This window comes from Propithecus coquereli, unplaced genomic scaffold, assembly GCF_000956105.1.
Source record: "Propithecus coquereli isolate 6110/MARCELLA unplaced genomic scaffold, Pcoq_1.0 Scaffold540, whole genome shotgun sequence".
Lineage (NCBI taxonomy): Eukaryota > Metazoa > Chordata > Mammalia > Primates > Indriidae > Propithecus > Propithecus coquereli.
The window spans coordinates 398,042-420,165 of NW_012151286.1; the positions used below are offsets into that span (position 1 = coordinate 398,042).

Genomic DNA, 22,124 nt, shown 5'->3' on the forward strand with positions numbered 1-22,124 from the left:
TTGTCTGTGAGCTGTCAGACAAAGACAGCAGGCTCTGGTGGTCTTTCCTCTCTTTCCTGTGGTTCGTGAGAACACATCCAGAGGCTAATGAGCAGGGAACATAAATAATGAACAAACATACTGTAGACAGGAAGGCAGGAAATTTTTTTTCCCCCCAAAGACTGAATAAGATGAGCAGAGCTCTTCGGCTTCACTTGTGCATTCTCCACAAAATATAATAAAAAAAAGCTGTGCAAACTGTCCCCCAATGTATAATATTGTTCATATATTAGACATAATGTACTAATAAGAATACTTCATTATGTCAGCAGCAGAAGAAAGGGCGATCTAGCAGCTGCTCTAATCAGACAGATGGGAAACAAGAAATGTTACTTGGATCTAGGCAGTAAAATCGACATGGAACCAATTTGCCTTGCTCACACGGGCTTTTACTCTGTTTAATGAAAGCTCACGTCTGTGCATAGGCATCATCGAAAGGCCTCAGGAGCTGTAAAGCTCTCTGTCTTGTCTTTGCAACATAACCAGTGAATGTTAACAGTTGGGTTTCAAAGAACAGTTCTGGATCTTCCCAGAAGTAAACAGAGAGAGGTCAGCATGAGGCAGCTGTGTGTCCTGGTCCTTAAAAACCGTATAAGAACCAGGGTGTCAGTGTTAAGGGGGGCAGGCGGTGATTCTGGTTACTGTCACTAAGAAGAGGGCACTAAGGGAGAAGACTGTTCAGTACCCAAGGTGGAGCCAGGTTGGCAGCCCGGGGCGCAAGGTGAGGGATGGTGGGAAGAGATGTGTGTTTGTCCTGGGCCACAATCTAAAGGCTACCTGCCTTCACAGAAGGAAGTCATATGTAGAATCATCATTTTAGAGCTGAAAAATGAAGAGGTCCTCTAGGGGTGGGGAACCTGCAGTCTCATGGCCACATGTGGGCTTCTGGGTCCTTGAGTATAGCTTTTTACAGAACAGGATTTGTTCTGTAAAATTTGGATTCTGTCGAGGGGCCACACTTGGGGATCCGGAGGGCAGCGTGTGGCCTTGAGGCCGCAGGTTTCCATTCAGCCAACATGTATTGATCATTCACTAGGGACCGGGCACTACTCAGGACACTGTGGTCAGTGGACAGGACAGACAAGGCCCTGCCCTTGTGGGGCTCACATGGATGTGTGGGGAAGCAGACAGTATACAAAAGTATATACGAGTGTATGTATCCGGTGTTGATACGTGTTATGGAGGAAAATAAGGAAGGAAAAAGGCACAGAATAATGCAGGGAAGGAGCTGGGCCATACATGTAGGAAGTGAGTCCAGAGTCCCAGTGACTTGTCCAAGCTTATGCCAGCTGGTCAGTGGCAGCGCCAGGACTAGACCCCAGGTCTCCTGAGCAACAAAATTTGGGTATAAGCTGCCACAGTAAACGGCAGTATTTTCCCAAAAGCACAGGCATGGGAAGGGCAGTGGCTGGACTCGGAGGTGTCCCAACAGGAGGCCGGCAGAGCTGCCTTGAAGGATTTCCTCTGCCGCCAAGGTGGAGCCCCAGGCCAAGGCCAACGATGCTGACCTAAGAAGGGCTTCTTCTGCCCACCTCGCCTGGGGCTACAATGCTAGTTAATGGACAGTCTGCACAAGAACCTGGGTCTTCTGCCACCAAAGTCCAAGGCACAATGTCTGTAATCTAAAGCCAGGGGTCCCGGATTCAAACCAGCCACACCACCAAGAAGAAGAAAAGAACGGTTTTAGAAGGCAGTGCCCAAGCATCTCTCTGCCGTGGAACAAGAGCTGGCGCATGCACACCTGCCACCTCCCCCAGCGCCGTGAGCCTTGGGAAAGGGCAGGGTCCTCGTTGTTTTCCAGATAATGGCAGCAGAGGCTCTGTGCTGGCATCACGAGTCCTGGCCTTGCCCCCAGCTGTGTCTGGTGACAATTGGCAGCTGACATCTTTGCTTTTGGCCGGAGCTAGAATAAGCTGCCCCTTATTAAAAATGGCATCTTTATAATAGATTTCTGCAAGTCACTGTCAACAGGACATAGTCATTCCTCTGGGGATTGATTTGCCTGTTACTATTATTTTAGAACTCTTCAGAATACCCTTTTATTCTATTAATATATTATTCTAATACCAAGTTTTAGAATATCAAGTTTTAAATATAGTATCAATTAGTAAGGGATCTTAGCTATTTTTTAAATAATTTTTCTCATACCATACAACTTCACCCCACAATTAAACAGCTGGGTTTTTAATTGGGTCTTTCTCTCCTTTTCAAATCCCCTTTGTGCTCACAGGCCTAACACGAGAGCCCAGCCCGTAAGGCCCAGGGGTCACCCAGCCTCTGTCTTGTCCTGTCCGGGTTTTGTGGCTGTCTGCCTCCCTTGGGAGAAGTAGCCTTGTGATCAGACAACGCACCCCAACCCCTGTCCCCCACAGCTGAATCTGAAGCTAGGAAAGCTCTCATCTGTGAGCAACCCAATGTCCCCTGCTAGGAGTTTGGGTGAATGACTCATGTCCCATTCAGATGACGGGACACCAAGCAGCCAGTGAAAACCCAGGGTGACACGGAACCACATCGATGACTTCTTCCCGAAGTCCTCTCCGGCCAGGCTGGATTGAGTTTGGTGTCCTGCTCGGTGCTCCCACAGCTCTCCTACGAGACGGCAGCTCCAGAAGGCAAGGCTCAGCCGTGTGGCTCAAGTCCCCTGCTCTGTACCCGGTGCTTGGCGTGAAGAAGGTACTTAAAAAACAATTGTTAAAATGAACATCGAGTTCAGTGTAAAAAAAAATCTACAGTGTGATTCCATTTAAGGGAAAACAATACGCATATGGACTCCCAGGTAAAAGGACTTGAAATATACACCAGCATGTGGACGGTGGTTCCCTCCAGCTGGTGGGATGATAGCTGATTTTTTTTTCTTCTTTTTTCTTAGCTGTGTGGGTTGGAATCCATAAGCGTTCCAAGAACAGGCCTTTCAGTGAGGGCTGGAGAAGTCAGGGAAAGAGGAGGGAAAGCTGTCATTTAAAAGTGATCCGTGACTAGAGCAGAACCACTGGTGGGAGTCAAGATGGTTTGGGGAGGTACACGGATGAACACTTTTTATTTTAATAGGTGAGCATTTGTTTGAATGTGTAGTTAAGAAAAGACGTAAGTAGTACATTAACCGTACGTGATCTGGCCCCGCTGCCCTCAGTGACCTTGTCCCCCACTCTCCCTGTCTCTCACTCCATTTCTCCAACATGCACGGTGCCCCAGGACCTTTGCACTTGCTGCTCTCTCTGCCTGAAATGTTCTTCCTCACGTATATGCAAGGGCCACTCCTCATCACTCAGGCCTTAGCTTCACATGTCACCTCCTAACTCTACCTGCCCATCAGTCTACCTGGTTTGTGTTTTTTACTCTATAGTAATTGTTTACTTCTTTATTTTCTGTCTACTCCTGTTAAACTGTGAGTCCTCTAAAGGCAGGGGTTGTGTCTGTCCTGCTCACCACAGTCTCCTGGGTGCCACGTGAACTGCAACTGGCGCACAGTAGTCAGTTCTGTTGGATGACAGGAGGAAGCTATTGGTTGGGGATTGAAGGAGGCAGTAATCTGAGCAGTGGTCCCCAACCTTTTTGGCACCAGGAACCAGTTTCATGGATGACAATTTTTCCACGGATGCAAGGCAGGGAGGGGGGAGGCAGAGCTCAGGCGATGATGCGAGCAATAGGGAGTGTTTGTAAATACAGACGAAGCTTCACTTGCTCCCCTCCTGCTGTGCAGCCTGGTTCCTAAGTTTCATGGAAAGCAAATTTTCCGTGCACGGGATTGGGGTGGGGGGTCGGAGGTAGAGCCTGTGTGGCCCAGTTGCTAATAGGCCACGGACTGGTACCGGTCTGTGGCCAGGGTTTGGGGACTACAGATCTTGGGGAGATGGCTCTGGCTCTGCCAGTGGAGGAACCAGCCTTTATGCCTGGAGAAGAGCAAAGCTTCTGACCTTCCATCAGGAGCCTCCAGGTTTCAGTGCTTCTGCGCTCTTGGAATTCCAAGAAATCAGAAATCAAGGCCCCTATGCAATTGCCTTGCAAAACGTATACATTCTACCTCTGCCCAGCTAGTGGTCTCTGAGCCAGTCATTCAAAACATGGATACATTCTGGCCTCCCAGCACCCTATTCATTTGAGTCAAGGCACTGCCACACCGTGTAGGAGGGGGGACCTGTGGCTTGGCAAATAAGACTAGTGGTCTAGCCCTGCTTTGGCACTGATTTGTCTGTGACTTTTAAATAATGCGAGCGGCTGACATTTATTGGGCCCAACTGTGTGCCAGACCCCCTCACACATTAATACTGCCAGTGGCCCTGGAGGGACAGAGTCATCATCCCCAGTTTACAGAGGACAGACCTAGACCCAGGAAGGTTGGGAACTACCCGTAGTCCACACTGTCAGTGAATAGGAGAGTCAGGGTGTGTCCAACTGTTAACAAGTGCTCAGTATGTGTTTGTGGAATGAATGGATGAATGAACGAACAAATGAATGAATGGTATTCTCTAGGGCATTTGGGCTGCTGCAGTTACTAGAAACTCCTGCCCCTTACCTATCCCCTTGTCCTGCCCACACCTTTTGCCCTTTGGACCACTGTAGACCACTCTGCCTAGTCCTTACTCTCAATGGCATCCCCTGAGTCAGGGAGCCAGGTCCCTCCTGCAGGTCAGTGCCACTGGTCACAAGACTTCATTAAAGTGAAAGGAATACAACAACAGAGTCAGAGCTCCAACAGGGAGAAGAAGAGGAAGAGGGGTTCAGGCAGGGCCCTCTCTGCCATTTCTGCGTGTGTGCCTTCCTCTGTTGTGCCCACCTCCACACTCGTCTGTTTCCTGCCAGTGCCTCTTAGCCTGGCTGATGTTTGTGACATTTCCCGCATTGAGTTAGCTTGCTGTTTACGCCTTCCCCAGGAGGCGTAAACAGCAAGGCGCTCAGACCTATGCCAGCACCAGTTCCAGAGCAGCCGTCTTGACTCAGATCTCTGGCTTCCGATTCCACCAGCCAGCACATGAACTGCCTCATTCACTTAGTATCCATTTCCCGAGCTCCCTGGGGGCCAGCTGAGGGCTCTGGAAGACATGAAGAGACCACACAGAGTGGCTCTCCAGGGTGCCACCTTCATTCATGCTGTCCCCCAGTCTGGAGTGCTCTCCCTTCCTTGTCTGTCCAGCCAACTCCTGCTCAACTCTCAATGCCAGCCCTGCCCTCCTCCCTACACCTATACTGTAGGTCCCACTCTTGTGTGCTCTTTCAGGTCGTATTTTTCTCTTATCTCCATTATAATTTATATTACCATTTGTGAAATTACTTACTCAGTATCGATCTTCCCTATTAGAATTCAAACTCCACGAGGGCAGGGATTTGTCTGTCGGTTCACTCTTGTATCCCCAGCACTTGATACAGTGCCTGGCACATAGTAGGTACCCAAATAAAATGAATTAGGAATGAATGAATGAAGGTGTTTACAGAATATCTCCCCCAAAGCCTCCAAATTATTGGAGGCTAGAGCTTTTAAGACAGAAGGTAAAAAAAAATTTGTTTTGTAATTAATTAGATGTTTTTCTCACCTAGTATTACCTGTCACCTCCCCTTTCCCAGGGGAGCACCAAGGGAGATAAGAGGCCTGTGGCACAGTGGAAAGGCCTCTGGGGATTCCGTCCCTGCTCTGCCACAAACTATACCTATGGGCAAGTCTCTTCTCTCTAAGTCTTAGTTTCCCACCTGGAATATGACTATTTCTGGGTGAGCTCTCAGCAGGACCCTTTTTCTGGCCCAGGTTGGGGGTATCATGGTTGGAACATGATCTTTGTTATCAGACAGCCCTAGGGTTGATCTGGTGGCTTAGCAGTGTCACCTGAAATTCCCTGTGCCCCTTTGATCTACCATCCTTGGGGTGGTGCCATCTAACCTCATGGTCACAAGACCACTGCCATGGCTCCAGCATTTACTTCCTCACACAACCACATGGAAAGGCAGGAAGCCAGGGAATGGCTGGTGCAGGGACAGCCATTTTGGGGAGAGGGAGAGCAGGAAGACAGGAAAGCTGTTCTCAAAGGCCTTTCTCTTTGGACCAAGAAGGAAAACTTTTTCCCAGAGGTATTTCTAATCATCTCCCCTTCAGTTTTACTGGCTTGAACTAGATGCCATGGCCACTTTTAGCTGCAAGGGAGGCAGGGAAAGGAACTCTTCGTGGTGAGAAGGGAATGGCTGTTGAGTGACAACCAACACATCTAACACATGTACCCTTCAAATGTCCTTGGCAGATGCCACTTTATGTTTTAACTTTCATGTTCTCAGCACTAGCCTTATTTTAGCATCTAGATTGAGAGCCCCTGGAAGGCAGAGAGCAGGCCTCATAGGCTTTGAATTCTGAAAAGACCTTATACCAGGCTGAACCCACATGAGGCATGTCTGGAGATTCCTACTGATTAATGACTCTACCCCTTTTCACTCAAATCTTCTCTCCTGGTCAAATTCATCCCCGTGTTAAACATCAATTGTCTGTCTCCCATTGAAAATGATTTGTTGTTCTTTCAGATAACAAATGAACATTTTAAAAAATGAAACAGGCTGGGCATGGTGGCTCACATGTGTAATCACAGCACTTTGAGAGGCTGAGGTGGAAGGATCACTTGAGGCCAGGAGTTCTAGACCAACCTGAGCAGCATAGCAAGACTCCCCCCATCTCTACAAAAAATAGAAAAATTAGCCAGGCGTGGTGGTGTACACCTGTCGTCCCAGCTACTCTGAAGGCTGAGGTGGGGAAATTGCTTGAGCCCAGGAGTTTGAGGCTGCATGAGTCATCATATGACGCCACTGCACTTGAGTCTGGGCAATGGAGCAAGTCCCCGTCTCCCAAAAAGAGAAAAGAAAAGGAACAAAAGAAAACATATAAAGAAGAAAGTAAAAGAAAAAATCACTGAATGCTACCACCAGAAGTGATCTACCTTGTTATACATATCGTCTTCTCTCTCCCTCCTTCTCCGTCCACACAGCCTCCACCCCCCACACCGACACAATCACACACAAGCATAGTTTTGTGAAAACAACTGCACAGGACACACCCTGCCGCCGGTGTTTCCACTTTACGGTCCTGTCCAGGTCCAGTGTTCTCATGGGGTCTGGAGCCCCCGATTCCTGGCACGTGGCGCATTCACTTGTGGGCATCTGACTGCTTGATTAAAATGTCTTCTGTGGGGCCATGCTGGTCTGCTCCACCTCCTCTGGGGAGGTAGATGGCTCCAGGACCACATCCCCATTGCTGATGAGGAAACCATCGTCAGCAGTCACGGGAACAAAGCACCAAGCCCTGACCCTAACCCAGGCAGCCATCGTGTGAATCTCCATTCGTGTCCAGGAACACATTTAATAGCACATTAAGATGGCCCCAGATTGGGAAATTCAGCTTTTCAACTCACAGCCACTCCTGGGGTGTTCATTTGGTAAATGGGCAGATTCTCTGCTCCAGTACAGAGAATGCCCTCTGCCAGGCCATCTTCCTTTCTCCACTGTGGCTTGTTAACCCTTCCTCCTCCTCCTCCCCTTCCTCCTCCAGGCAGGCAGTGGTCCTCCCAGGGCTTCCCAGCCTTCCCTCCGCATGGACCCATTTCTCATCCTCTTCCTCAGGAGGACAGCCACAGGACACCCGACCAACTGCACTCTCGCCCCCGCCACACCATGCCAGGCACTCTCCTTTACATGTATTCATTCTTTTGATCCTAAACAAAAACCAGTGAGGTTAGCTGCTATTGCCATGCCCCTCTCTGGGGAACAGTTGAGGAAACTGAAGCACCAAGCAGTTAAGGAAATTACCCAGTCACACAGCTAGAGTCTGGCTCCAGAAGGTCCCTTCAACCTGGATCATTAAAAGGATTATAATGAAGGATGGAGAGACAGTCCCAGTGCAGGGGAGAGAGTACCGATGATGGGAAGGGAGGGGCATTTAATCCGGCCTGGAGAGGGAGTGAAAATCATGGATCCCAGCAGCTTAGGGCCTTCGAGCTCACGAACCTCCAGAAATTGGGGGAAAAACTGTGTGTGTTGGTGCATGTGTCACAATCTCAGAGGGGTCTGTGATTCAGAGGAGGAGAATGGCTGCTGGGCCCGACGAGCCTCCAGGGTCCCTTCCAGCTCCCAAGCCTGTTGTTCTGTGACCATATAAGGCCACTGCCCGGCAAGTCTCACTGCAGCTAAGTGCAGTCCTGCACTGTGAGGGAAAGTGGAGAGCAAAGGGGCCCAAGACTGGGCCCCCTGCAGGCTCCCCAAGGCAGCAAAGAGAGAAATGGAGTGTTGGGGAGGGCCAGGGTCCTCCTCGGTTTTCTCTTCCCAGAAAGCGTAGACCTGCTCCGGCGAGTGTGGCTGCCACCCCCCTCTCCCCACGTCCACATGAGATCTCCCCTTTCAGCAGCGTTGCCAGGTTTCCAGAGTGCAGCTGGCAGCTTCTGTCCAAAGTCGAACACTCAGGGCTGCAGAGACAGCCCTCGCCCGTTCAGACCTCCTGCTGCTCTTGGTGCTTCCGGTTTGGTGGCCTGGGACACCCCTCAGAGTCCCTGCATTTTGGGTGGGCACCAATGCAGAATCTAGCTTGGCTTCCCTTTGATACCCTGGCTCTGCAGTCGTTAGAATTCTGGTGGATCCTCCCCCTGACACACACACACTCGCACACAGACACTGGCACGCACATGCTCGGACGTGCTCCTTTAGCGAGGACCTTGGAGAGGGACAGGTCTCGTCCATCTATGTACTCCTGGCTCATGTGGTTATGTCCCACATTCTCCGAGCACTGTCTGGAGCCCAGCCCTGTGCTGGGTAATATGGAAAGGGGGAGCAGAGATGGGTCAGATGTGGTGCCCGGGGCTGACAAGCTGGTGGTAAAGATAAAAAAATTAATTTTTCTGGGAGGTGATCTCTGATTATTGTTGTTATCAAGGTACAAAACGTGTTAGTCCTGTCTCTATTGGTTATAAGCGGCAGAAACCAAAATCAAATTAGCTTATGCAAAAATAAGAGGGAATTATTTGGCTCGTATCACTCAAAAGTGTAGAGGTAGTGTTGGCTTCAGGCACAGTTGGATCCAGGGGCTCAAATGATGTTTCTGGAACTTGATTCTGCACTCAGCTATGTGATGAAGAACATGATGGAAAACAGTCCATCTGGGGCTGCTGTGGTGTGACATGCCACTGACTGATGCTGAGGTGTCTCGTGGAGCCTCACTCCTGATTGCCAAATCTTAGCCTTGTCACCTCCAGGACTCAGACCTGGGCCATCACAGGAGACTGAACTCCCTGAGCTGGATCTCCATCCTCAACCCAGAAGCCTCCTTTCCTTGGCCAGACGTTGGGCAGATATTGCAGGGGGAGTTCTGATGCTCGTTTTGTGTGTACGATGTGTGGGTCCACCTGGATATAGGGACCCAGGGCAGACAGCAGTGATAGCGCTGGGGTTGGCACAGGTCTGCCTGACACCTAAGCACTAACCACTGCTCTGCTCTACCTCTCCAGAATGATATGGGGAGACAGAAAATAAAAGGGGCCTCATTTGATACTGTTAAGGATATTTGCCTCAAATTAGCGCTTTGGGGGGAAAAAGAGGAGGATTATAGCATGAAAAAATGCTGGGGAATGACTTACATTTAAAAAGTCAGTGTTTTTCTGAGTGGTGGGCTTATGAATAATACTTCTTGTTCTTCTGTATGCTCCAACTCTTCTAGTCTTGAATACTTATTTCTTTGTGGTGGGGGGGATATAAAATTCACCCTGAAACAGGAAGCCTGTTTTTAAAAGCCAGTTTGAACAAGTTATAGCGCTAATAATCATGATTTGACCGATTTTCCTCAAATTGCAACATTTTTCAAACCTCAAATGAAGCCTCTTCATCTTGGGACACCCCAGACACCAGGCTAAGACTTGCTAGCCGATATTCTGCCTGGTCCAGCCCATGGATTGAGGTGTGGTAGAAAGGACTGAACTCGGAGAACTGGGTTCTATTCCTGGCTCTGGCACTTACCTGCTGAGAGACATTGGGTCAGTTACTTAATCTCCCTCAGCCTCAGTTTCCTCTTCTGTCAAACGGGTACAGTAAAAACCTACCCTTCCTACCTGATTGGGTGGGTGTAAAGGTCAATGATACTAATAGGTGAGAAAAGTGGTGGTCCCATTCCCAAGTGGAGGGAAATCCCACAGGTAGCCAAGGCTCTAGAGAGCATTCCCAGGATAGTGGCAGGGCCTGCCAGGCCAAAATGAAGCATGACAAGGTCACTGCACCGGCTTCCAGGGAAGCGTATCATGTCACAGGGACCAGCAATTCGCACTTGTACCTCTCAGGTCACCCAGAGGGCCCCACCCTCTTTGGGGAGTCTGGGTGACAGTTTTTCAGCAGTTGTGCTAGTGTTTACAAATGTATGTCTTGAATTATTACTTTCCACTTTTAAGTAATACTACTGTTTTCACATGTAAGAATCTTTCTATAGTATACCACCGTTTTATCTCACTCATCCTTTGTGCTATTATATAAGTTTTACTTTTGCGTATGTTATAAACATCATAATACATTTTTCAGCCTTTTTCCTCTCTTTGATTTGGATAGTTTCTATTGCTACGTCCTCAAGTTCACGATCAACTGTGTGTCTAATCTGCTCTTAATCCCATCCAGTGAAATTTTCATTTTAGATAGTGTATTTTCATGGCTAGGTATTCCATTTTGTTCTTTTCTTTCACATCTTCCGTTTCTCTTCATCGTGTTCCTGGTTTCCTTTAATTTCTTGAAAATATTTAAAATACATGTTTTTAAATCCTTATTTGTAAATTTCATCTCTGTCACTTCTGAGTCTACTTCTACCAACTGATTTTTCTTCTAGTTATGGGTCACACTTTCCTGCTTCTTCGCACATTCAGGAATTTTTTATTGGATGCTGATAATATGAATATTATATTGTTGAATGTCTAGAGATTTCATCGTTCTCATTTAAAGACTTGGACTTTATGAGGTAGTTAAGTTACTTGTGGGTTAGCTTGATTTTTTTTTTTAAAAGCTTGTTTCTAAGCTTTGTGAGGCCAGATCTAAAGTAGCCTTTATAGTGGGTCTAGTTTAGCCCTTTTCCTATGGCATGAGCTTCTGGGGTCTCCGCTGAATACCCCAGGCATTCAACAGGAACCTCCACTGTGGTCCTTTGGAACTTGAATATCCCCCAGCCTTTTTCTTTCTTTCTTTCTTTCTTTTTTTTTTTTTTTAATCCCCCAGCCTTGAATGGGCTCTGGGAGGTGTTCTGCTTATAAGCTCCCTGATACTTGTTCTTTCTTTGGTAGTTCTTCCTTGCCCACACTGGGAAATCTCACCCTATCCAGCCACAGACTCAAGGGAACCCCTTATGCTGAGGTCTGGAGCTCTTTCTTTCTGCAGTTTTCTCCTCTCTGATACTCTGCCCTTTGGATTCCAGCCGCCTCAGCCTGCCTGAACTCTCATCTTCATCCCTTCAGCTCCATGAAATGGCCGCATTCTGCTTGCTTTCTCGCTCCCTGCACCGTGGTCTGGTGAACAGCTCCAGGCGAAATCCCAGGCAATCCAGGACTCACCTCCTTGGTCTCCCCTCTCTCAGGGATCACAGTCCTGCACTGCCTGTCCTCTGATGTCTGAGAACACTTGTTGCATATATTTTGTCCAGTTTTCTCGTTGTTTACAGTGGGAGCTGGCTAGCAACTCCCTTGGCGATCTCTCTGGCATCGTGCACCAGTGGTCTGTACTGGTTATGTAGTCCCTCAAGAGACTTTTATATAAATGGACTTAGGGCTAATAAAAGTCAACAAAAAGCTGATAGGGTCATTCTCATCTGCTTCTTAGAGCAGCTCAGGATGAAGACCTACAACCCAGTACCACGTCAGATTCTGCAACAGGAATTGTTAGTGTCTGTCAACTGATGACTGGATAAATAAACTGTGGTATATCCATATAGCAGAGTATTATTCAGTAATAAAAAGGAATGAGCTACTGACACATGCTACAACATAAGTTTGAAAACATTATGCTAAGTGAAAGAAACCAGTCACCAAAGATCATATATTGTATGATTTATATGAAGGAAGTCTCCAGAATAGACAAATTTATAGAAACAGAATGTACATTAGTGATTGCTTAGAGTTGGGATGGGGGGTGGGGAGTAACTGCTAATGGGTCCAGGGTTCCTTTGGGGGAGACAAAAATGTTCTAAAATTAGATGGTAATGTGGTAATGATTGCCCAACATGAATAGGCTAAAAAACATTGAATTATATACTTTAAAGGAGTAGATTGTATGGTGTATGAATTACATCTCCATAAAGCTGATTTTAAAACAGAAAAATCTGTAGCAGTTTTCTCCTGTATGAAGGTAGTGACAGTGGGAAGGGGCTGCGGTCTGGTGGAAGGGAGGTCTCTGCTGTTATGTTGGTGTGTGTCCAGTTACACGTGCTATTCAATCTTGGACTGAAAATGTGACCGCAGAAGAGTTTACACAGTTTATCGAGGGATGACTAATGTTGGATGTTAGTGTGAAAATTCATATGCTCTTTCTTGATTACTTCAGTTATAAGAGGATTCTTGCAGTTTTGGCGTGACTCCTGCCTTTTAGCTTTCTCTGCTCTCCAGATCCTTGTCCACAGGAACACATGTGGAGTGGCCACCAGGGAGTGTCCACATGGCCTCTGAGAACTGTGACGGCCCTTTTGTGTCCTCCAGATCCCTGTTTACATCCACTAGACCAAGGGTGGTTGTGGTTAAATCCCAGCCAATGATGGAGGCACACCCTTCTGTTGGCTTTTCTCTTGTCAAAGATGAAGGTGGTTATTTGTTCATTTTACGTGAGCCATCCCACCTTCATTAAAAGGACTATGAGTTTTCCATGAAAGAAAAATGTATTATTCATTTGCAGACTTCTTGTAGGAACCTTCGGCAGTATGCCTCTGCTTGTATGCTTAAGTCAAGACCCTGAGCTTTGCTTAAAATACTAATAACTAGCATGCTTTGAGCACTTACTGTGTGCCCCTCATGTTCTAAGTGCTTTCCAGTATTAGCAACACTTTATTGACCAGTATTTCTTTCACTATATATAGGGAATGTGAAAGGACTGCATTTCTTTTTTCTAGTATTCTGTTTTTCAGATTAGTTTTCAGTAATTCAGATAGATTTTTCCTTCAGATTTTGTGGCATTAATGCAGCAACTCAGTAATTCAGCATCCCGGTGGGACCTAGCCCTCAGCCAGCTCAGCCGGGGGGTTGGCCCCGGGACTCCACATGCCCAGTGCTACCTGTGCTGATTGAGGACAATGCACTCATCAGGTGTGGTGTGTGTGGTTTTCTCTAGGATCATCCACGAAGATGGCTTCTCCGGAGAAGACGTGAAACAGTACAAGCCTGTTGTCTACAGCAACACCATCCAGTCCCTGGCAGCCATTGTCCGGGCCATGGACACTTTGGGCATCGAATACGGTGACAAGGAGAGAAAGGTAGGCCCCTGAGCCCATGCGCACAGCGAAAAGAGGGCCTGTCTCTGTTAGCACGCTGACTCCTCTTTGTAAGGCCAGCTGCCTTAAAGGAACAAGAAGAGACTGTGCTATATACACGATATATGATGGCATAGTTGCCAACCTAAGCCGTTGTACCCATCCACCTGGCAAACCTCCACAGCAAGGTCACCAACAAAGGCAATGGCCACAGAATGCCAGGGTTTATTTTGCTGCTGAGAAAGTGTTGGTGACTGTTCCAAATTGGGGCTGCCACAACACTGTATAAGTACCTGTCCTTGGGCAGTTAACTTGAACAGAAAAAAAATTTATTGAATAAAACACGCCTTACCTGCCCACCCTCTCCCCTCCTTAGAAGAACTTTCCTTGCCTTGTTGGGGGTGGGCAGCAGCCACCTGAGTTGACTCTCTTTCATCCTTTCCACCAAGGCATGTGTCTTCTGCCTCTCCTGGGTAAGTCTAAGAACCTAAGGGGCTCTCCCTCCTGTGGGAAGTCGATGTCCTAGAACAGGGACTGTTTTTCTCAGTTGAGTTTCTAGGCATCTGATAAGTAATGAATGGAATAAATACTGTACAAAAGCTTCTTATTTGCAAACATTTACATGAACTGTAAGACTGAACCATATACGGCTCCACTGGCAAAGCTAAACAAAAGGAGGGAGGGAGACGAGAAAACAGCCTCAGAATTCTATCCAGAGCAGCTCCTTGTTCCCTGTTGGGATTCTGAATCCCAGTGATCCTCTCTCCGGGGCCTGGTCGTGGAGAAGGGGAGCAGGTAGAGCCTCCCAGCATTGGAGCCCCGGATAGAGAGCATGAGTCTCTGATTGCTGTGTGATCCGATTGTACTTCATACACATATCCTGTCTTTGCTAATCATTTCCCTCACAGAGGAAAACCATCCTGGTTGTCTCTGGGTCTGATAAACCATCTGTGACAGATAGCTTTAAATGTAAAATTTAATATTTTATGCACAAAATCCTAATTCCACGGGGCAGAGTCATCCTGGCTCAGGCATTGGCTCCTGCAAGAACTGGGGAATTCGGTGACAGCCTGGGGTGGGGAAGGTGGGTACCAGCAGGGGTCCTAGGCCCATATGTTGCCCCTCCTGGAGGCCAAATCAGTAAGCCAGTTCTATGGAGAAAGCTTTTGTGGAGAAAGCTTTTGTCCCCGGGGAGCCTGGCTTTGGATTCGGTCATAGAGCCAGGGCGTGTGGAAAGAGGAGAGGGGAACAGAGGGCACGTTAGTTCTCCAGTCTTGCTTTCGTTAAGCATTCACTGTAGGCTTACCATGTGCCAGGCTGTGTGCCAGGTGCTGGGATACAGGAATTCCTGAGTATAGCAGGGAATGGTGTCCGGAGACACCAGACACTCGGAAAACACCTACTCAGATCATCAGAATTGGCCCAGATGTGCACAGTGCTTCATTCATCTTAATAATAATAGAAATAGTGGGAATAAACGTAGCTGTCTTTCTCTGAGTACCTACTCGCTGCCAGGCACTGTGCTAAGCATTTTATATGGATTAACTCATTTTACTTAACTTAGGCATTAAAGCCCAGAGCAGGTAATGCCTGGTCTGATCTTCAGGTGTGGCATGAGCCAAAGGCCTTTGGTCTCTTTGTCTCCCTTTGGCCAAGGAGGGGGCAGAGTGCCTGAATCTCAGTTAACGAGATGGCAGATACAGTGCAAAAGGCACACCTCCTACACACACACACACACACACACACACACACGGCACACAAGATCTTCCAAGAGTGTACGTGTTCACGACCATGCCCACCTCCCAACCAACTCTTCCTTCCCGAAAATCTCCCATCCTGATTATAATCCAGAAAAGTCAGTGTGACCTTGGAATGCTTTTCTCCTTCTCTTTTGGAAAATATTCATTGCTCCTGTGGGATTCCCTCCCCCCCCCGCATTTTATTATCTATAATAGAGAGATGATTGCTTGGGAATTGCTAGGACTATATGTTAGGGACTATGCTGCAGGTCCCTAGGCAACAGGAGCCCTTCTCCAGCTGTTTCTCTCCCATGGGATTTCCCAGTCTCGTCAGCCCTCAGGTAGGAGGGAGGGGAAGGGGAAGGGGAAGGGGAGGCTGAGAGCAAGTGGGGACTCCCTAGAGGGTCCACTGGACGCAGCAGAGTCCAAGCCAGTCCTGTTATGGCAGGTGGCACCATGGCAGGCACCTGGCCCATCCCCAGGGCAGCACAGGCTTATCAGGCATGATCTTCCTGGCTGGCAGAGGCCCCCCCAGGCACTCGGGCACCCCCTCCCTGTGTTCTTATACCTGTGAGAAGCAGGAGGGGAAAGTGGACCCAAGACTCAGGCCAGAGCAAGCGGGCAGCTGGAGAAGGTATTTCCTGGGAGCAGGCTGGCATGGATTTGCAGTCTGCAGGGCTGGGCACAGGAGAGTGGCAGTGATTCTCCCCTCCAAATGAGTGGACACGAGAGGCCTGAAAGAGCCGCAGCACCTGCTGGTGTGAGGAGGCAGCTGAGAGCCAAGGTCCTTCCCTTTCCTTGTTCTGCGGGAGCTTCTTGTCTAGAGGTGCAGGCTGCAAACAGTCAACAAATAGGGGACTGCCTGACCCCAGGTAATGGTTAGGGCTGTGAAGAAATAAAACAGGGGGATGTGAGAGAGGCTGATTTGGAGGAGGGTGGGAGAGCTACTCCAAAGTGGGAGGATGAGGGGACAGAAAGTTCTAAACAAGCACCAACGTCCTGAGGGAGGAATGGGCCTGGCCTGTAGAAGAGGATAAAGCTCTGTTTGGCCTGAGCTTCTGCAGGTGGTCCATTGTCGATGCCCAGACGCCCTGACCCCAGGGCTGGGTCTCCAAATTATTTCCTCTCTCGGGTCCCCAGAGGCTGCCCACCTAGGGGATCGCCAACATCACCCCAACAACACCCGGATGTTGGGATGTTTCGGTCCCTAAAGAAAAGACTTTTCTTCCTCTCTTGCCTTCCCCACCCCTGTCACCCTCCCCACCCACCAGGGGGTGCTGGAGGAGGACAGCCCCTGCTTTCGCCAGCAGGCTTTGCAATGTCCATTCAAAAAGGCACCTAAAAGCTTCCTTGCTATACCTCTGTCTCAGCCACCAGAACAGGTGAGGGTCCCTGGCTTCTCCCTCAGCCTCTCTGTGGTGTGGACTCACTTGAGGCCCCATGACTGTGCCTGAGCCCAAGCCTGAGAGAGCCTCCACGTAGGGCAAACAGGCAGGGACCCCCTTACATCAGTCTGTGGTTTCCACACCCCATGCCCCTGCCTCACCAGACTGTACACCCCTCCCCAGAGACACCACACACTCTCACACCCTCAGGTTTTTGCTTTCTGCCTCTAGGGCCATCTCTTCTCCTCTTTCCCATGCAGCGAGGACCAGCTAAGCTCTATCTCATCCATGAAGCTTCCCTTCCCCTTCCCTGACAGAGACGCTAACTCAGCTCAGTGCCTCTTACTGGTACGAAGATCATTTATGCCTCTTTCCCTAGAGCAGCGGACCTTGTACTTTCAGGTGGTCAGAGCCCATTTGAGCAGCTAATGAAAGCTGTGAGCCTTCCCTCCAGAACAAGCTACACACGCAAGCTGCATATGAACACCTCTAGGAAATTCTGCATGCAATTTCAGGGGACTCCGGCCCCCTAAAAGCCCACCAGTGGACCCTAGGCTAAGAGCCCTGCTTTGGGAAGAACACAACCCAAACCGTGCTTTCCTCTAAACTCCACAACAGTCAACACGGAAGAGGGACTTCTGTGGCCAAACGTGAGGTTTTTCCCCATATACCAGCAGACACCAGCTGGGTGTCCTCTAACTCAATTCCGACACTGTCTACCTTGAGATAGTATCAGATCCCACAGGGTGAGGGCTCAGTCCCCAGGACAGACCACCACACTCCCCCACATCACTCGCAAGTCTGGGACTCCAAAGCTTCTGACCTATAGCTTCAAGTAGGGGTTCCTATTACCCTCTCCCTCTTTGGGTTCGATTAATTTGCTAGAGCAGCTCACAGAACTCAGGGAAGTACTTACTTATGTTTACCGATTTATTATAGCAGATATTACAGAGGATGTAGATTAAGAGATGCGTAGGGTGAGGTATGGGGAGGGTTGCAGAGCTTCCACGCCCTCCCTGAGTGCTCCACCCTCCAGGACCCTCCTCGTGTGCAGCTATCGGGAAGCTCCCAAACCCAGTCCTCCTGGGTTTTTACAGAGGCTTCATTGCATAGACATGATTGACAACAGCATAGAAATGCGATTGGACAAAAAGCTCATGATCTAAACCCAGCAAGGTCTGTCTGTTCAGATTCTTCCTGCCTCTCTGTGCAGCATTCTTCCCTCTAGGAGATGGGGCAGGACCCTCTCTGGAATGAAGGTCTTTTGACCAACAATCAGAATTAGAGTTCTGTGAAAGGACAGGAGAACGTCAGAGAGAGAGATTCTATTAATATCTCCTGAGGCCTAAAAGTGCCCCTACGTTATAACAAGGACTGTGGGAGTTGTGAAAGTCCACGGGAACTATGGATGGAAACTAATATATATATATCACAACACCACAAGCCCCTTCATAATTTAATGTCTTCTGACTAAGACCTGTCATTTATCTTTGGGTCTCCTTCTCACCTTAGCAACCAGCACAGGTGCTCAGTGCGCAGCACTTAGTAGGTCTTCAGAACCCATCCCTTTAATGCAATGACATTTCTTTCTTTTCCTTCCTTTTTTTCCCCTAAGACAGTCTTGCTCTCTTGCCTGGGCTAGAGTGCAGTGGCATCATCATAGCTTATTGCAACCTCAAATTCCTGGGCTAAAGGGATCCTCCCACCTTAGCTTCCCAAGTAGCACCACACCCAGCTAATTTTTCTATTTTTTGTAGAGACAGGGTCTCACTATGTTGCTCAGGCTGGTCCTGAACTCCTGGCCTCAAGCGATCCTCCTGCCTCGGCTTTCCAAAGTGCTAGGATTTACAGACATGAGCCACCATGCTCAGCCTGGAATGACATTTCTAACTTTCCCAGTTCCCAGAGAAAAAAAGGAAAAGTACCTATAACTTCATCACTACATGACCAGCTATTGATTGAGTACCTATTGCCTGTAGGCTTTGTGCTTAGCTGCGTGTGAAGGTTCAAAGGCGTGTGAGTTGGGGCCTTTAAAGACCTGGTCATCCTCCTGGGAAGACAGCTCACAGGCCGAATGAGCACAGCCTTTCCGGAAGGCAGTTAGGGAAAGCTCCTTAGAGGAAATGAGGCTGGAAGTGTCCTTGAAGCGTAGATATGGTTTGACAGGTACAGGTAAGGGTGAGGAATGCCACTTGACACCAGGAAAAACATGAGTAAAGACAGCAGTTGGTAATGACCAAAGGAGACTTGGCTGTCGGAGGCAGCCAGTGGCCTGAACAGAGGATTAGGGTATGAGCAAGGTGTGGGAAAGTTGGAGGGTACAGTTAGGTCCAAATTTGGTGGGGCTTGGAAGGTACGCCAAGGAGTTTGGGTTCTGTCCTGTTGGCAGTAGGCAGCCATAGATAGATTTTGAGCTGCGGAGGGACGGGATGAAAGTGAGAGTTTAGGAAATTATTACGATGACACGTGCAGACTGGTGGAGAGAGACTGAGGATGGGAGGCAAGTTGGGAAGCTACAGCGATAGGCCCTGCGTGAGGTGTGAGGGTCTCAGTGAGCTGTCGGAAAGGGGCCTGGTGATTAATAGGCTTTTGGGGCAAAAGGATGAGGACCAAGAAACTGAGACCCTAGTGTTACCAGCCTGAATGGATAGGAACAAGGTGAAAAGTCAGGCAGATAGTCAGGGCCAAATGTGGTTAAGTCTGCTTTCAGACCTGAGGGTTTCCAGGTTGACGTAGTCAGCAAATAGAGGGATTCGGAGAACTGAAGCTCCAGGAATCACTGGCTCTGGATAATAGCGGCTTTCAATTATTATGTTCCAGGGCCTGTTTTAAACATTTTACATTATTATTTAATCCTAACAACTACCTGTGCAGTGACTTCTATTGTTATCCCTTTTTATAAGTGAAAAAAAATGAGGCACAGAGGCTAAGCAACTTGCCCAGGGTGAGGCAGTACAAAATATATATGTATATAATGCAGATATGTAACCCTAATAAAACTGTGATCTGTGTGGTTCAGGCCCAGGGCAGAGTCCCGTTTAAATGGGTAGGGTACAATCAGGCAAAAAAAATCATTAAAGAATCCCACACTTATCCTAAGTCTCTCTAAGAATATGAAAAGGGCCTCCAAAGACAGCTCCCTCTGCTTTTCTCACATATCCTTTTCCAGAGACCCTCTCCTCCAGCCCAGCCTGCGGGGCCTGCCCACTCTCGCACCCCGCACACCCCCTTCTCTCTCTCCCACCATTCACCCTGCTTCTCCCTCTCCCTCCCTCTCCCCCTTTCTCTATCTCTTCCTCACTTTATTTCTCCCTCTCTCTGTCTCTCTTTCTCCCCTTTTCCCCAGCTGCTTTTCTCTCCCTCCTTTTCTCTCTCCTCCTTCCTCCTTCTCAATCCTCTTTTCTCCCCTTCCCTCTCCTTGTCCCACCCTCCTTCCCCAGCTCATTATTATGTAAATTGTCTTGACCTTTGGAGCTAAGTTTTTCTGATCCTCCTTCCTCTACCCTTAGCCCCGAGCCTACATCTACATCTCAAAAGCAGACCAACTTGTCTAGAAAAACTGGCCTAAGCTCTGACATTGGCAGAAAAGACTGGGGAAACTGGACAATTGCAGGATTAGAAGGCTCACTTTGACCCGTGGGGGGACATGGGGAAAGCCTTTGAACAATCCCATGTTAATAAATTTTATTTCACACACATATGTGTATGTATAAACATATGTAAACATAAGTGTATATGCATGCCTATCCTTGCATATTTAAAATATATTGTAAACTAATGGACCAGTAGCGAAGTAATGCCTTGAACTTGTGTGTGGCTTTATCCTGTAGGAAATACTCTCATTTTCATATTTTCACTATTCGTGTGTATGCCTGTCTCTCAATTACAAACTCCTTGAGGACAGTATATAGATCTGTTGTTCATCTATCAATAGCACAATGCCCAAAGCAAGAAATATTGGATATGGGAAACAATCCCAGCTCCACCACCAGCTATATGACCCTAGGTAAATTATTTAACCTCTCTAAGCCTTAGTGGTTTCAGCTGTAAAATGGTCATGATCCTTATATCTTCCCATTCATCTGCTGTAATGTGCATAGGATCGTGCCTGACAAAGAGAAAGTTCTTTGCACATGTTAGCTATTCTCATTATTTAAGATTATGGTTACTATGGATAAAGGATTGATGAACTGTCCTTACAGTGATCTGGTGAGGAATGGACGAGGTTTTATCTGCATTTTTCAGGTTAGAAATGGAGGCACCAGCACTTAATTGGCCATTCCGGGTCACTGACCCAAGCAGGAGGGAAGATCGGTGCTGGCCAGAATTGCTGCCCTGTGCTTTTCTGTTCCACCAAGGGGCTTCATTAGAGCTGTCCCCCCTGAGATAATGGCAGCTCTTTGGGGAGGCAGAATCAAATTTCACACTTAGTTTCCAGTATGTCATTGGATCTCCTCTGGTAAAAGAAATCTTGACATTTAAGTCACACAGTGGATCTCAGAACGCTATCTCTTTTTTTAATCATGGAAATAGCGTGGTGCCATCTCCACAGCGCAGTGCTGTTCACTTTGTGGTTTGCATGAATCCTGAAACAGACAAAAACAAGGATGCTATCTGGCCTGTGTCTGCCTTAGTTCCCTGGGGCCTGGAGATACTTCAGTGGTGGTTGTCAGATGTGATAGGGGCTGGGAGAGGTGACAGATGAAGGCCTCACACTCTTATAGCCCAAACCTGGGCCAGGAGGAAGCACGTGTGCCCGCTGCTGCTGGGTACTGAGGCTCTTCCCCTGCACCAGCCCCAGAGTCTGGCTCTGCTCTGTCTGGCCCTTTGCCTGCCCAGATTAATAGAGCTTGAAACTCCTCCATTCAAGACATCTAATTCTGCTGCTCCATTTCGCAGATGGGGCAAAATCACTGCCATCTGGCCCAAACAGGGAAGAAACTTACTCAAGGGAATATGTGGCAGACCCAGGACGAGAACTTTCAGTTCCCTGAATCACTGTTCTGTTCTCTTTCCATCTCTCCAGGCTACCTCCTATACCCGGCCAACTCGGGGCCTCGTTTTCTTTCATTCAGTTGCTCAGCCAGTTAACCATTCCACAAATACTTATTACTTAATTACTACTTACAAATACTTCCTGGGAAACAGTGCACCGGATGGCAGGGATGGGTACAAAGATGCAAAGATCAAGGGACTCCCAATCTTGTACAGAGAGGACGACCCTAAGATGAGAAGGTCTCCTTGGTTTCCAAGGCTTTTCCCAGCTCTGACATTCCAGCCTCCAGGACTCGGCGCAGCTCCCGGGGTCTAAGGCTGGATGGGGCCCCAGGCTCCTGGTTTGGGGTGGGAGTGGGGGGCTCAATTGTCTCAGCCCTGCCAGGAGGAGCCCCAGACCTGGCTGCTGGTACCTTGGCCCCGGGCAGCAGCACCAGGGCTCCTCCTGGCCTTCCTTTAAAAGGAAGAGCCAACTCAAAGGGACAACAGTTTTCAATATGGGAAAGGAAGAGGAGGGACTACAGTCTCAGGCTT

The 22,124-nt window shown here is 48.4% G+C and overlaps 1 protein-coding gene across 2 annotated transcripts in view; it reads left to right on the forward strand.

The window, feature by feature from the left end:
- The window catches only part of GNAO1 (guanine nucleotide binding protein (G protein), alpha activating activity polypeptide O), a 159,739-nt gene that overhangs the window by 67,653 nt on the left and 69,962 nt on the right, over positions 1-22,124 (forward strand). For both annotated transcript variants that reach the window (XM_012657445.1, XM_012657444.1), the window contains exon 3: positions 13,333-13,474. In XM_012657445.1, coding sequence (XP_012512899.1) covers positions 13,333-13,474 — 142 coding nt within the window. The remainder of the gene's footprint in view (positions 1-13,332; positions 13,475-22,124) is intronic.